Source organism: Rhinopithecus bieti, unplaced genomic scaffold (genome assembly GCF_001698545.2).
Source record: "Rhinopithecus bieti isolate Rb0 unplaced genomic scaffold, ASM169854v2 scaffold_13400, whole genome shotgun sequence".
In the NCBI taxonomy this organism is placed as follows: domain Eukaryota; kingdom Metazoa; phylum Chordata; class Mammalia; order Primates; family Cercopithecidae; genus Rhinopithecus; species Rhinopithecus bieti.
Window position 1 is genome coordinate 5,572,229 of NW_016807991.1, and position 17,280 is coordinate 5,589,508.

Here is a 17,280-nt window from a genome sequence, read left to right on the forward strand (position 1 = left end):
ACTCTGTCACCCTGGCTGGAATGCAGTGGCGCGATCTCGGCTCACTGCAAGCTCCGCCTCCCAGGTTCACACCATTCTCCTGCCTCCGCCTCCTGAGTAGTTGGGACTACAGGCGCCCGCCACGGTGCCTGGCTAATTTTTTTGTATTTTTAGTAGAGACAAGGTTTCACCGTGTTAGCCAGGATGGTCTCGATCTCCTGGCCTCATGATCTGCCCACCTTGGCCTCCCAAAGTGCTGGGATTACAGGAGTGAGCCAGTTTGAAATTTAAAAAAAACATATTTTATTTTCACATTGTGTGTGTGTCTTTGTGTGAGAGAGACAGGGTCTCACTCTGTTGCCCAGGCTAGAGTGTGGTGGTGCGATCTCGGCCCACTGCAACCTCCACCTCCCAGGTTCAAGCAATTCTCCTACCTCAGCTTCCTGAGTAGCTGGGATTACAGGTGCCCACCACAATGTCCAGGTGAGTTTTAAATTTTTAGCAGAGACAGGGTTTCACCACGTTGGCCAGTCTGGTCTGGAACTCCTGACCTCAAGTGATCTGCCCACCTTGGCCTCCCAAAGTGCTGGGATTACAGGCATGAGCCACCATGTCCAGTCTTATTTTTACATTTAAATCTATTTATTTATTTAGAGACCGGGTTATGAGATAGGCATTTTTGTATTTTTGGTAGAGATGGGGTTTTACCATGTTGCCAAGGCTGACCTTGAATTCCTTGGATCAAGTGAGATCCACCCACCTCAGGCTCCAAGTCAAATTACAGGTATGAGCCACCATGCCTGGCTGTAAATTTTTTTATAATAAGAGGAAGTCTTTAAGCCTTCTAACACTAGTTTATAATACTTGCACAATTCATCACTCTTCACTTTTAATATATAAATTTCAAAAATAATTTTGTATGTTATATATATACATACACATGTATTACCTTGCTATTGGTACTGTGTTATCTTGTTTATGTATATACACACTGATACAGTTTGGCTGTGTCTCCAACCAAATCTTATCTTGAATTTCCACATGTTGTGGGAAGGACCTGGTAGGAGTTACCTAAATGATGGGGGGGAAGGTCTTTCCCATGCTGTTCTCGTGACAGTGAGTAAGTCTCCTGAGATCTGATGGCTTTATAAGGCCGAGTTTCCCTGCATAAGCCTCTCTCTGCCTGCTGCCATCCATGTTAAGACGTGACTTGCTATTCCTTGCCTCTCACCATGGTTATGAAGCCTCCCCAGCCACTTGGAACTGTAAGCCCATTAAACCTCTTTCTTTTGTAACTTGCCCAGTCTCGGGTATGTCTTTATCAGCAGTGTGAAAACAGACTAACACAGTAAACTGGTACCAGTAGAGTGGGGTGCTGCTGAAAAGATACCCGAAAATGTGGAAGTGACTTTGGAACTGGGTAACAGGCAGATGATGGAACAGTTTGGAGGGCTCAGAAGAAGATAGGAGAATGTGGGAAAGTTTGGAACTTCTTAGAGACTTGCTGAATGGCTTTGCCCAAAATGCTGATAATGATATGGACAATAATGTCCAGGCTGAGGTGGTCTCAGATGGAGATGAGGAACTTGTTGGGAGTTGGAGCAAAGGTGACTCTTGTTGTTTTATCAAACAGAGTGGCAACATTTTGCTCCCGCCCTAGAGATCTGTGGAACTTTGAACTTGAGAAAGATGATTAAGGGTATCTGGTGGAAGAAATATAAGTAGCAAAGCATTTAAGAGGTGACTTGGGTGCTGTTAAAGGCATTCAGTTTTAAAAGGGAAACAAAGCATAAAAGTTTGGAAAATTTGCAGCCTGCCAATGTGACAGAAAATCCTATTTTCTGAGAAGAAATTCAAGCTGACTGCAGAAATTTGCGTAAGTAATAAGGAGCCAAATGTAACACCCCGAGACAATAGGGAAAATGTTCCCAAAGCATTGCAGAGGTCTTCATGGCAGCCCCTCCCACGACAGGCCTGGAGGCTCAGGAGGAAAAAATGATTTTGTGGGCCGGCCCCAGGGTCCCTCTGCTGTATGCAGCCTAGAGACTTGGTGCCCTGCATCCCAGCCACTCCAGCTGTGGTTGAAAGGGGCCAACACAGAGCTTGGGCCATGGCTTTAGAGTGCAAGCACCAAGCCTTGGCAGCTTCCACGTAGTCCTGCGCCTGTGGGTGCACAGAAATCAATAACTGACGTTGGAAACCTCTGCCTAGGTTTCAGAAGATGGATGGAAACACCTGGATGTCTGAGCAGAAGTTTGCTGCAGGGGTGGGGCTGTCACAGAGAACCTCTGCCAGGGCAGTGCTGAAGGGAAATGTGGGGTTGCAGCCCCCACACAGAGTCCCTACTGGGGCACCAGCTAGTGGAGCTGTGAGAAGAGGGTCACTGTCCTCCAGACCCTAGAATGGGAGATCCACTGACAGCTTGCACTGTGTGCCTGGAAAAGTCACAGACACTCAACACCAGCCTGTGAAAGCAGCTGGGAGGGGGCTGTATGCTGCAAAGTCACATGGGCGGAGCTGTCCAAGACCATGGGAACCCACTTCTTGCATCAGCGTGACCTTGATGTAAGACATGGAGTCAAAGGAGAGCATTTTGTAGCTTTAAGATTTGACTGCCCGGCCGGGCACAGTGGCTCACGCCTATAATCCCAGGACTTTGGGAGGCCGAGGCAGGTGGATCACGAGGTCAGGAGATCAAGACCATCCTGACTAAGATGGTGAAACCCTGTCTCTACTAAAAATACAAAAAATTAGCTGGGCATGGTGGCGGGCGCCTGCAGTCCCAGCTGCTCAGGAGGCTGAGGCAGGAGAATGGTGTGAACCCGGGAGGCAGAACTTGCAGTAAGTGGAGATCGCGGAGAGAGTAAGACTTCGTCTCAAAAAAAAAAAAAAAACAAAAGATTTGACTGCCCCACTGAATTTCGGACTTGCATGGGGCCTGTACCTCTTTGTTTTGGCCAACTTCTCCCATTTGGAATGGCTGTATACACCCAATTCCTGTACCCCTGTTGTACCTAGGAAGTAACTAATTTGCTTTTGAATTTACGGGCTCATAGGCAAAGTGACTTGCCTTGTCTTGGATGAGACTTTGGACTGTAGATTTTTGAGTTAATGCTGAAATAGGTTAAGACTTTGGGGGACTGTTGGAAAGGCATGATTGGTTTTGAAATGTGAGGACATGAAATTTGGGAGGGGCCTGGGGCAGAATGATATAGTTTGGCTGTGTCCCCACCCAAATCTCATCTTGACTTCCCATATGTTGTGGGAGGGACCTGGTGGGAGGTAACTGAATCATGGGGGCAGGTTTTTCTCGTGCTGTTCTCGTGATAGTGAATACGTCTCATGAGATTTGATGGCTTTATAAGGCCAAGTTTCCTGGACAAACTCTCTTTCTCTGCCTGCTGCTATCCATGTGAGATGTGACTTGCTTCTCCTTGCCTTCCACCATGATTGTGAGGCCTCCCCAGCCACTTGGAACTGTAGATCCATTAATCCTCTTTCTTTTGTAATTTGCCTAGTCTTGGGTATGTCTTTATTGGCAGTGTGAAAATGGACTAATACATACATACATATACATACACGTTTATACATACATGTTATCATGTCATGTATTACATATATGTTATCTTGGTTTTTTAATATATAAAAGAGTATATGAGATAACAGAGTACGAATAGCCAGCTAGTGCTTTATTTAGCTCCATAAAAGCAAATACTTTAAATAAACATTTTATTTTAAAATCTTTTTTAAAATGTCATAATAATTTTTCCTACTGACCTGACCTAAGCAGTACCTGAAACCTGAAGCCCAAGTTGCTAAGTCCAGTCTGTGTTGGGTCAACACACAATCTCCTGCAGAAGACTGTGTGCTCATCTAGGGGTCTTGGGCTCTGGGGTATGAGACCTTCTCTTTCCTCTTTCTCTTCCTCTGTGTTGCTACCAGATGCCACTAGCTGACTTCTTGACCTGGGTGAGGCTAAAAAGGCCCAGTCTGTCTCTTTGTAGAGAGGTTATGGGGACTGTGAGAGCTCTCTGACTGCTGCTTAGGGGCCCATACCTATGACTTTTAAATCTGGGCTGCATTCTTCACATGGCTCAGGCTTCCAGAAGCCCAGCCCCTGGATGAATGGAATCTGATTATGCCTAATAAGTCCACTTACCACACAGCATATCTCATTACATTTATGCCGTCCACACAACCGTTTCTTGTTACACCGCTTGTCACACATAAATGTAGCATCTGCTATGGCCAATTAAAAAGAAAAAAGAAAAACAGGCAAAGGATATGAACATTCATTCAACAAATATTTGAGTGACTATAAGCTAAAAGATTACAATAGTAATAATACAATTGTAATAATGTAAATGCAGTTTTGTTTTTTTTTTTTGAGATGGAGTCTCTGTTGCCCAGGCTGGAGTGCAGTGGCATGATCTTGGCTCACCACAATGTCTGCCTCTCGGGTTCAAGTGATTCTTGTGCCTCAGCCTCCCAAGTAGCTGGGCTTACAGGTGCCCGCCACCACAGCCAGCTAATTTTTGTATTTTTAGTAGAAGCAGGGCTTTACTATGTTGTCCAAGCTGGTCTTGAACTCCTGATCTCAGGTGATCCGCATCCCATGGCCTCCCAAAGTGCTGAGATTACAGGAATGAGCCACTGTGTCTGGCCTTTTTGTTTTCTTTTTTTTTCTTTTTCTTTTTTTTTTGAGATAGAGTCTCACTCTGTTGCCCAGGTTGGAGTGCAGTGGTGCAATCTTGGTTCACAGCAACCTCCACCTCCCAGGTTCAAGCGATTCTCCCACCTCAGATTCCTGAGTAGCTGGGATTACAGGTGTGTGCCACCACGCCCAGCTAATTTTTGTATTTTTAGTAGAGACCAGGTTTTGCCATGTTGGCCAGGCTGGTCTTGAACTCCTGACCTCAGGTGATCCACCTGCCTTGGCCTCCCAAAGTGTTGGGATTACAGGTGTCAGCCACCACGCCAGGCCGTCAGTTTTTTGTTTTTTGTTTTTTTTTTTAAGAGACAGGGTCTCTTTCTGTCCCCCAGGCTGGAGTGCAGTGGCATTAACATAGCTCATTGTAACCTCGAATTCCTGGGCTCAAATGAGCCTCCCATCTCGGCCTTCCAAATGTTGGGGTTACAAGTGTAACCCACTCTGCCCAGCTGAAAACGTGTATTAAAATATCAATTTTCACCTTTAAAACTGTCTAAAAAAAATAGCAATGGTAGGGTTTAAGGTGTGGAGAGAAAGGCACACTCATCTAGGCAGATGGGTGTACAAACTTTTGGAGTCCATGGGGGACTGATTCCAGGACCTTCCTTGGATATCAAAATCCACAGATATTCAAGTCTCTTATACAAAATGGTATAATATTTGCATATAACCTATGCACACTCTTCTTTATAATTCAAATCTTCTCTAGATTACTTATAACACCGAATACAATGTAAATGCTATCTAGATAGTTATTGTTTAGAAAATGATGATGAGAATAAATTTTGTCCATGTTCAGTACAGATGTAATTTGTTTACAAATTTGTCTTTGAATATTTTCAATCTGTGGTTGGTTGAATCCATGGATATGGAACCCGTGGATGTGTAAGGCTGGCTGCGTGTATGTTTCTATCAAAAATTTAAGTGTGGCTGGGCATGGTGGCTCCTGCCTGTAATCCCAGCACTTTGGGAGGCTGAGCCAGGAGGACTGCTTGAGCCCAGGAATTCAAGACCAGCCTGGCCAACATAATGAGACCCTGTCTCTACAAAAACTTGCTCACTGCAACCTCCGCCTCCTGGGTTCAAGCGATTCTCTTGCCTCAGCCTCCCGAGTAGCTGGGATTACAGGTGCCCACCACCATGCTGGCTAATTTTTTGTATTTTTAGTAGAGAAGGGGTTTCACCTTCTTGGCCAGGCTAGTCTCAAACTCCTGACCTCAAGTGATCTGCCCGCCTTGGCCTCCCAAAGCGCTGGGATTACAGGTTTGAGCCATCGCACCCAGCCCTGCAAAACTTTTAAAATTAAGTTTTCAAACTTAATTAAAAGTTAATTAAGCCATGGGCATGGTGGTGTATGCCTGTGGTCCCAGCTATTTGGGAGGCTGGTGTGGAAGGACCACTGGAGCCCAGGAGAGCAAGGTTGTAGTGAGCTGTGATCTGCCACTACACTCCAGTCTAGGCGACAGAGAGAGACCTTGTCTCAAACAATAAATATATTTTAAAAACCAACAATGAAATATCAGAGACATCATATCACGTGGTAGTGATATCTCACTTCACTAGGATGGCTATGATTTAAAAAACCCCAAAAATGGCCGGGTGTGGTGGCTCAAGCCTGTAATCCCAGCACTCTGAGAGGCTGAGGCGGGTGGATCATGAGGTTAGGTGTTCGAGACCAGCCTGACCAACATGGTAAAACCCCGTCTCTACTAAAAATACAAAAATTAGCCAGGCACGGTGGTGGGCACCTGTAATCCCAGCTACTCAGGAGGCTGAGGCAGGTTAATCATTTGAACCTGGGAGGCGGAGTTTGCAGTGAGCCGAGATTGTGCCACAGCACTCCAAGCCTGGGCAACAGAGTGAGACCCTATCTCAAAAAATCAAACACAAAAACAAAAAAACTCAGAAAATAACAAGTATTGACAAGGATGTGGAGAAAACGAAACCCTCATACATTGCTGGTAGGAATATAAAATGGTGCAGTCACTGTTGAAAACACAATGGCAGTTTTTCAAAAAAAGTAAACACAAGATTACCATCGGATCCAGCAATTCTACTCCTAGGTATACACCCCAAAGAAATGAAAATAGGTATTCAACAAAAACATGTATACAAATGTTCGTAACAGCACTATTCACAATGGCCAAAAAGTTGAAACATGCTAAGTGAAAGAAGTGGGGCACATAAGATTATATATTGTGACTTCATTTAGATGAAGTATAGTAAATCCATACAGATAGAAAGCAGATCAGTGGTTACCTGGGTGAGGGCTGAGTGAGGAGTAAATGCTTAGTTAATACACGGTTTCCTTTCAGGGTGATGAAAATGTTTTTCCCCAGCACTATGGGAGGCCAACATGGGAGGATCACTTGAGGCCAAGCATTCAAGACCAGCCTGGTCAACACAGTGAGAACCTGTCTCTACATATTTTTAAAATAAAATTTTAAAAAAGGCTGGGCACAGTGGCTCATGCCTGTAATCCGAGCACTTTGGGAGGCCAAGGCAGGCGGATTACGTGAGGCCAGGAGTTTGAGGCCAGCCTGGGTAACATGGTGAAATCCCATCTCTACTAAAAATACAAAAAAATTAGCCTGGCATGGTGGCAGGTGCCTGTAATCCCAGCTACTCAGGAGGCTAAGACAAGAGAATCGCTTGAACCCAGGGGGCGGAAGTTGCAGTGAGCTGAGATCGCGCCACTGCACTCCAGCCTGGGCAACAAGAGCAAAACTATGTCTCAAAAAAAAAAAAAGTAAGATAAAATAAAATAAAGGAAAAGAAAAAGAAAAAAGTAAGATAGAGAAAATGTTTTGGAACTAGATTGTGAAAGGACTAAGTGCCACTGAACTGTACATTTAAAATGGTTAATTATATGTTATGTGAATTTCAACTAAAAAAACGTGGGCTAAACACTGAAGTATTTATGGGTGAAATGATATTTGAGATTTGTTTTCAAAGTACTTCAGCATAAATAAAATGTAGGGAAGGAGGGATGGATGAAAACAAGAGAGGCAAAATGTTGACAACTGATGATGACAAGTCATAGGTATGTGGGGATTCATTATACCACTTTCACATATGGTTGGAATTTTGCATCATAAAGTTATAAAAAGTGGGACAGGACGGTTCCTGCTTATTAGTAATGGGGAAAAACTGGAGACAACCTAAATGACCACCAAAAGGGCCATGGTGAACTATGACATGGTAGACCCATATATAGAATACTCTGCAAGAGCAAGAGTTATGCATACTGACATGGAAATACGTCTTTGAGATATTAGTGAGGGAAAATAAACTGCAGACAGTATCTTTAGCATGAACCTAAATCTAGGGGAAAAACAAAACTATGCTGGCATGTTTATACATCTGTATGAATAGGGAAAAAGACCTGGAACCCTATCTAACAAACTACTATCAGAGGGCAAATTTTCATCTTTCGCTTTATATTCTTTTTTTTCTTGAAACTTCATAAGTGTATTAATTTTGTAATTTTTTCAAATTATGTTTTTATTATTTTGTTTTATTGTTTTAGAGATAGGGTCTCGCTCTGTCACCCAAGCTAGGGTGCAATGGCACAATCACAGCTCACTGCAACCTCAAACTCCTGGACTCAAGCAATCCTCTGCCTCAGCCTCCCAAGTATCTAGGACTACAGGTACATGCCACTATGCCTGGCTAACTTTTAAAATTTATTTGCAGAGACAATGTCTCACTATGTTGCCCAGGCTGGTCTTGAACTCCTGGCTTTAAGTGATCCCCCAGCCCTGGCCTCCCAAAGCATAAGGATTCAGATGTGAGTCACTGCATCTGGCCCAAATTACGTTTTTCTTGTTTGTTTTTTGATACAGAGTCTCACTCTGTCACCCAGGCTGGAGTGCAATGGCTTGATCTCAGTTCACTGCAACCTCTGTCTCCTGAGTTCAAGTGATTCTCCTGCCTCAGCCTCCTCAGTAGCTGGGGTTACAGATGTGCACCACCACACCTGGCTGATTTTTGTATTTTTAGTAGAGATGGGGTTTCACCATGTTGGCTAGGCTGGCCTTGAACTCCTGACCTCAGGTGATCCGCTCACCATGGCCTCCCAAAGTGCTGGGATTACAGGCATGAGCCGCCATTCCTGGACCCAAATTATGTTTTTAATAACCAAACTTTTTTTCCTTGATACAGATGGCACACTGAACCAAAAGTTTAAATACGGTTTTGAGGCAGATATTGCTGGGTACCTCCCAAACAGTCACTCTCCTCTTTCAGGCAAAGACAGCCTTAATTTTGTTCAGAAATTGGAGGCCAGCGTGCTCCTCAGTTCCAGGGGTGGATGTTGTTTAGCTTTACCCACCAGGGTAATTCCGTTCACTTTGCTAGTGACAGGTTTAGGCAGAAGCATTGGACACAAAGTGTACTGAGAACCTTTCAGGACTGTTTCCCTTGCTCTTACATAGGAAGAGAAGATCAACACTCTCCTCATGGATTTTGTTTAGATGTTGTTGGGCAGAGACCCAACGTGTGAAGTTGTAGTAGCTGACATACCCACAAGGAGAAAATCAAGAAAACCACAGAGAAGCCGAATTGAAGTCTTGGAAATCACTGAGCTTAAAATTAACCAATCTCAGACTTGTTCTGCCTCCAGACTTCCTATTAGGTGTGACAGTAAATACCCTTATCAGAAAAGTCATTTTTTCTTGGGTTTGGATACCTGCATCCAGAAGCTTCCTAACTGATACATCTAGCTGTCTGACTACAATAAGATCTTTCATTTTGCATATCCTTATCTTCCATCACTTTTCCAAAAAGGTTTTACAGTGGTTTCAACGAGAGTATGTGACGGTCATCAAAACAGGAATTGAGGCCGGGTGCGGTGACTCATGCCTGTAGTCCCAGCACTTTGTGAGGCTGAGGCAGGTGGATCACTTGAGGTCAGGAGTTAGAGATCAGCCTGGTCAACATGGTGAAACCCTGTCTCTACCAAAAATACAAAAATCAGCCAGGTGTAGTGGTGCGCACCTATAATCCCAGCTACTTGGGAGGCTGAGGCAGGAGAATCGCTTGAACCTGGGAGGTTGAGGTTACAGTGAGCCGAGATCGCGCCACTGCGCTCTGGCATGGGCAACACAGTAAGACTCCGTCTCAAAAGAAAAAAGAAAAAAAAGTTCAAACGATTTTACAGTGAATATCCATATGCCCATATCTAGATTCTACCATTAACATACTTTTTCATATATATATATCCATTCTTCTATCTACCCACTAATTTCCTTTTTTAATGCATTTCAAAGCAAGCTGTAGACATGAGTATACTTAGCTTAAATTTTTCAGCATTTCATCAACAGAATTCAATTTATAATTTTTTCCTATTCAGGTGAAAGTTATATACAAATATTAAGCAGTCCTTTGCTGAATTTCGACAAATACATAACCCAACTCCCTACCAAAGTGAAGATACCTGCATCCCAAAAATTCCCTCATGCCCCACCCCAGTCATACCTTCACTTTTGAGACTGGTACATGGAAGCTCCTATGGAAAAAGAAAAAGAAACAGTAACTACTTTAGGAATAATTAAAACAATACAACTATAATATAATGCCAAAGGTAATAAGAATATCCCAAATATCCCGTACTTCTCTGATAGTCACTTATTCACCAACTTCACTTGCCATGCCTGGAGTGAGCCTAATCCCTATATGAATGAGCTTTACTCCCGAGAGGACTCCAGGCTTACAGACTCTTCATGAAAATACAATTCTAACGATCTTTGTGGTCTGGTCTCCAAATTCACGGTAGACTAATTATAAAATCTGAACAGAAAGAGGGGCTGCTAAGGGTATGCAAAGGAAAGAGAAGTCATTACCTAACAAGGGTACAGACAGAAAAAGCCATAAAAAGCAGATGTAAGAATTGAAAACAGGTAACAATCTGTACCATGCAGGGACAAACGGCTCTACACACTTCAGAGCACACCTGACAATACCACCAAACTATAGCAAAGTGAAATAAAGCAGATCTTTGGTTTGGTCTCTGACGTTTTATTACTCTGGTTTCCATTACATGTGAGTGGTCTAAAAGGTCTATCATGTAATTTTGCTGAGGCATGATCCTAAAAAATGCGGGTAGCGACGCTAGCATGTGGGAAACAAGTCAGTCACTTGGGGTAGAATGAGTCTGGCTAGCTGCCTGGCTTCTACATCTGATTTTGGCTTTGATGTCATTTACAGGTTGCCATGTACTCAGAAATGACAGAAATGAGAAAAATGACTTTAAAAGTCCCCTCTTAGTAAAAATTATCCTTGGAAAAAAAAAAAGCAGCTACTGGAGTTGATAACAGATGTGAAGAGGTCTAAGTAATAAAAGGTTCTTGGCTGGAAAATATACATTTCAGATAAAAAAAATGAGGTGCCTGGGATTGTTGATATGAAAAAGTTCCCTATATGCTCTCTACAGATATAAAGCAAAAGTGACTCAGGAAACTGAGTTAATGCTCCCATCAGTGAACACTGGATTATACAGAAGAAATGATATGCAGGAGAGGTTATCTACAAATGTCAGGAAAGGCAGAACTCCCATAAACTCCTACACGTGAATTACCATAAAGACTTAAATATAGCATGCTTTATTAAGACACAGTAAGACACAGCATACATTTATCAGAGTCCCACCGAAGTGATGAAATGAAAACAACCTTTGAAGTTTTAAGAAAGTTTTATTTATCTAGAAAACTCACTTCTGTGGAAAAGCCCATTCCATTACAAAACCATGTCATGAAAATCCGTATGCATGAAAATCTAGTTACACAATAAGGTGATAATTATCAGATTTTTTTTTTTTTTCGAGACAGTCTCACTCTGTCACTCAGGCTGGAGTGTAGTGGTGCAATCTCGGTTCACTGCAAGCTCCGCTTCCTGGGTTCACACCATTCTCCTGCCTCAGCCTCTGGAGTAGCTGGGACTACAGGCGCCCGCCACTGTGCCCAGTTAATTTTTTTGTATTTTTAGTAGAGACGGGGTTTCACCATGGTCTCGATCTCCTGACCTCATGATCCACCTGCCTCAGCCTCCCAAAGTGCTGGGATTACAGGCATGAGCCACCATGCCCAGCTAATTATCAGCTTTTTGAAGAGTTTTTTTTTTTTACTTTGTCAAACAGGTTTAACAGAGTTTGTATTGACAGTGAGCTCCTCCTGCAATTTAAGGACTTTTACTTGTAAAAATTCAGTTTACACATAGCTTTTCAAGAATACACTCACTGCCATGGAGTCTGCTGTTAGAGGGAGTGAGGACAAAGAGTCAACGAGAAGCAAGAAAACGTAGAGATAGAGAGAGGGATTGTGGGAGAATGAAGAAAACTGACAGCAGCCACTTCCAGCTTGTACGTCCCAACCCTGCTTATAATTTTCAGTCACAAAGATCACGAAGAGCATCTCTGGGCATTACTAAATTTATGATTGCCAAATCACAGCATCTCACAGACTTTAATAACATATTTGCAAAGTACAAAGTGGTCCCATACCTGACAATCAAAATGTCTCTACTATCCCATGTATATTGTAATTTCTTTCAGAAAAAAAACCCACACATGATTACACAACTTTTGTAACATGTAAATTACACTAATTTTCCCTTTTTTTCTGAAGCTTTCCTATTAAACTAGCTTCCCATTTATGGACTATATCCTCAGAACTGTCTGCAAGTCAGACGCTGCCAGACCCTGCATTGTGTTTAACAGAACCAACGGTTCAGAATTCTGTCTCCACCCTGGCTTGTACTCTGCTGGGACAAACGTTGATATACACTGAAATGACCAGGTAGGTCAAAGAGCAGGATAAATCAACACTTAGTGTGTTCCCCAAGCTGAATCACCCGAAGACTTTTGATAACAAAAAGTCTGATGAAAACTATCCAAGGTAGGCTGGGCGCAGTGGCTCACGTCTATAATCCCAGCATTTTGGAAGGCTGAGATGGTACATTAATTGAGGTCAGGAGTTCAAGACCAGTCTGGCCAACATGGTGAAACCCCATCTCTACTAAAAATACAAAAATTAGCCAGGTGTAGTGTCGTGCATCTGTAATCCCAGCATTTTGGGAGGCTGAGGCAGGAGGATGACTTGAGGTCAGGAGTTTGAGACCAGCCTGACCAACATGGCAAAACCCCGTCTCTACTAAAAATACAAAAATTAGCTGGGTATGGTGGAGTGCACCTGTAATTCCAACTCCTCCAGAGGCTAAGGCATAAGAATCACTCGAACCTGGGAGGTGGAGGCTGCAGTGAGCCGAGACTGCACCTTCGCACTCCATCATGGGTGATGGAGTGAGACTGTGTCTCAAAATAAATAAATAAACAAAATTTTAAAAAAAGAAAAATAAAAACTATCCAGGCTTTCACCAGAAAGTAGAAACTGACAAAAAAGTTGTACAAAACAGTTGTACAGTGAAGAATTAAACCTTACTCAAAGAGAGTCTGGCCTTTGCACTTGGCTTCTGAGAGGTAATCTCTAAGCCTAGTGGAATGCCATGCCTGATAGAAGTGTTATTGTTTGCCTGGAGTCTTGAGTCACTGGATAGTCCAATTACGTGATTTAGGAGCAGACTGGCCACACTGGATAGTTTTAGGGCAGGGGCTTTGGGTCACATGTTATCAGTAGACCTCTGGAGAGACTGGAGACTGAGATTAGCCACGTGGGCAGTCAACTATGATTCCACAATAGAGCACCAATAAAAACTGAACACATAAGCTTGGGTGAACTTTCCTGGTTGGCAATATTCCATGTATGCTGTCACACACTGATGCAGAGAGAGTAATACTTTCCTGACTCCACAGGGAAAGGACAAATGAAGTTCCACCTTTGGTACTTTTTTGGACTCTGCTCTACATACTTCTTCCCTTGGCTGATTTAATTTGTATCCTTTTCCTTGTAATAAAACTGTAACCTCCTTGTAGTAAATCTCTAACTGTAAGTGTAACCATCAGCAAGTTCAGTGAGTCCTTTTTATCAAATTATCAAGTCTTTCAAGTGGTCTTAGGGACCACTGAACTTTCAATTGGTATCAAAAGTTGGTATCACAAGTGGGTGGTCATATGGACTGTTTCCTCTAACTTCTTAGTTGGCTGACTCCTTGCAACAGTGCTATTCTTCCTCTTTTCAGGCTATCACACCTGTATTTGGTAGAGTGATCTATTTGCCTTATCCCACTATTGGCCTCTAGACCTTGAGTGCCACAACCACTTCCCATACCTATCCTACTGAGGTTATTTTGATTCCTCCCCTCCCATAATCACCATTTTAAAGAAAACATTGATGGCAACAACTCGAGCATTGTTTAGGATTTACCTTTGTTCTGAAAGAGCATCTGCAGGAAATAACTGATGTGCGAGAGCATGGTCCACAGTCTCCTTCATGGCAGAGCTTTTCACAGGTATGAATGAAATCTTTAATAAAAACGAAAAGAGCTGGAAATGAAAATTGCAACTACTCATTTCCATACTCCCAAATTTGCTAGTCACACTGGTCTTCCCCTCCATGCCCTGCAACTCCAGAATCAGAGTTGAGGGAACGATGCAGTCAATGCTTCTTCCCTATCTTCCGTTCATCTGGCAGACTGGGCCTTTTCTGACAATTTCAGGGCCTAGCATTAGATACTGGAATATGCTTTAAAGTACACGATGTTTTGCCTAAGTCAAAAAAAGGCCAGGTATGATGGCTCATGCTTATAATTCCAGCACTTTGAGAGACCGAGGTGGGAGGATCGCTTGACCCCAGGAGTTCGAGATCAGCCTGGGAACATGGTGAAACCCTGTGCCTACCAAAAAAAAAAAAAAAGCACAAAAACAAGAAATTTGCCAGGGGTGGTGACGCAGGCCTACAGTCCCAGCTACTCCGGAGTCTAAGGTGGGAGAATCTCCTGAGCACGGGAGGTTGAGGCTGCAGTGAATTGTGATCGCACCACTGCACTCCAGTCTAGGTGACAGAGCAAGATCCTGTTTCAAAACAAAACAAAAATGAAGAATAAATCTTCTTTTTCCTCAGGCCCCACATCTCCAGTGTAGACTTGAATCTCCTTAAAATTGTAGCCATGGATGACTTTAGTGGAATGCTTTCGACTCTGAAAGTCATCTGGGGATTATAAATAATCAGAAGCCATGATCCACAGTCTCACTGACTTGAGCTCTGTGAATATCTGGTGGTGCCTGCATCCATGACTAGGTTTAAGACAAATCCTGTTTCCAGGACCCTGTGGGGATCACCTGGAGTCTCTTATGGCTACTGTTTACATGGTGTACTTTTTCTATTCTTTAACTTTCAGCCTCATTGTATCTTTGACTATAAAGATTGTCTCCAGGGCCTGGTGTGGTGGCTCACGCCTGTAATCCCAGCACTTTGGGAGGTCAAGGCGGGCAGATCACAAGGTCAGGAGTTTGAGACTAGCCTGACCAACATGGTGAAACCCTGTCTCTACTAAAAATACAAAAAAATTAGCCAGGCGTGGTGGCGCCTGCCTGTAATCCCAGCGACTCAGGAGAATCACTTGAACCTGGGAGGTGGAGGTTGCAGTGAGTCAAGCTCACGCCACTGCACTCCAGCCTGGGCAACAGAGCAAGACTCCATCTCTAGAGAGCATAAAGTTGGATCTCGTTTTTTAAATCCAGTCTAAAAATTTTCTGCTTTTGGCTGGGTGCAGTGACTCATGCCTGTAATTCCTAGCACTCTGAGAGGCCAAGGTGGGAGGACTGCTTGAGCCCAGCAGTTTGAGATCAGCCTGGGAAATAGAGTGAGATTCCACCTCTATAAAAAATAGATAAATCAAAACTCAAAAATCTCTGCTTTTGCTTAATTCATTCACATTTAAGTTACTCTTATAGCTGGATTTATGTCTGCGATTTTCAGTTCTCTATAAGTCTCATGTCTTTTTTGTTATTCTAATACTCCTTTCCTATTTTCTTTTGCATTTTGTCAATATTTTCTATAGTGTAATTCCTTTAATTATATTTTTCACTACATTTTTTGAGTTATTTTCTTAATGGTCCCCCTGGGGCTTACCATATACATCTCATCAGAACTACTTCAGATTGATACTAACTCCTGTAAGATATAGAAAGTTTACCCTTACCCAGCTCTATCCTTCTCTCCTTTTGTGCAATTACTGTTATATGTATCACATCTATATGCTATAAACCCAATACCGCTTTGTCATAACTTTATATAATGTTATATCTATTAAAGAAGCTGAGAAAGAGAACAAATAGACATATTTATAGCTTTATTTATTTATTTTTGGAGACAGGGTCTCACTCTTGTCACTCAGGCTGGAAGGCAGTGGCATGATCATAGCTGACTGCAGTCTTGAACTCTTGGCCTCAAGTGATCCTCCCGCTTTAGCCTCTCGAGTAGGTGGGACTACAGGCACATACCATCATGTCTGAGTAACTAAAAAAAATTCTTTTAGGGATTGAATCTCACTATGTCGCCCAGGCTGGTCTTGAACTCCTAGCCTCAAGTGATCCTCCCACCTCAGCTTCCTGAGTAGCTGGGATTACAGGTGAGAGCTACCGTGCCCAGCCCCCCCTTTTTTTTTTAAGGACAGAGGCTTGCTCTGTTGCCTGGGCTGGAGTATAGTGGCACGATCTTGGCTCACTGCAGCCTCTGCCTCCTGAATTCAAACGATTTTCCTGCCTCAGCCTCCCAAGATCACAGGCATGTGCCACCACACCAGGCTAATTTTTGTATTTTTAGTAGAAACGGAGTTTCATCATGTTGGTCAGGCTGGTCTTGAACTCCTGACATCAAGTGATCTGCCCACCTTGGCCTCCCAAAGAGCTGGGATTACAGGTATGAGCTACTGTGCCCAGCCCTCCTCTTTTAAAAAATTTACCACTTACGGCTTTCCTCATTTGTTCCTGTAGGTTTGAGTTGTGATCTGGTATCATTTTCTTATTCTAACACAACTTTGATCTCATCTATCTCCTTTATGCTATAATTATTAAATACACTTCTACAGGTTATAGGCCTAAAAATATAATTACATACATATTATTTTATACAGTTGTTTTTTAAATCAGTTGAGAAGAAGAAATATGCATTTATACTGCCTTTTATAACTACATAATCATCTTTACTAGTGCTCTTTGTTTTTTCATGTGGATTTGAAATTCTATTCGGGTTTACTTGCTTTTAGCCTGAAGAATTTCTTTTAGTACTTATTGTAAGGCAAGTCTGCCTGCTAGCAACAAATTTTATTTTTATCTTTATTTTCTAAATAAAACATGAGATGTAAGATTCCCGGTTGCCAGTTTTCTTTTCCTTTTTTTGAGATGGAGTCACTCTCTCTGTTGCCCAGGCTGTAGTTCGGTGGCATGATCTCATCTCACTGCAAGCTATGCCTCTCGGGTTCACGCCATTCTCCTGCCTCAGCCTCCCAGGTAGCTGGGACTACAGGCGCCCGCCACCATGCCCAGCTAATTTTTTATATTTTTTAGTAGAGACGGGGTTTCACTGTGTTAGCCAGGATGGTCTCGATATCCTGACCTCGTGATCTGCCCGCCTTGGCCTCCCAAAGTGCTGGAATTACAGGCATGAGCCACCGCTCCCGGCCAGTTGCCAGTTTTC

The 17,280-nt window shown here is 43.0% G+C and overlaps 1 protein-coding gene across 1 annotated transcript in view; it reads right to left on the bottom strand.

Annotated features, from left to right (window-relative positions):
• Window positions 1-17,280, bottom strand: part of NFX1 (nuclear transcription factor, X-box binding 1) — an 85,806-nt gene that overhangs the window by 32,765 nt on the left and 35,761 nt on the right. The window contains exons 10-12 of the mRNA XM_017884597.1: window positions 14,008-14,105; window positions 10,169-10,199; window positions 4,036-4,221 (exon numbers count right to left, since the gene is read on the bottom strand). Coding sequence (XP_017740086.1) covers window positions 4,036-4,221; window positions 10,169-10,199; window positions 14,008-14,105 — 315 coding nt within the window. The remainder of the gene's footprint in view (window positions 1-4,035; window positions 4,222-10,168; window positions 10,200-14,007; window positions 14,106-17,280) is intronic.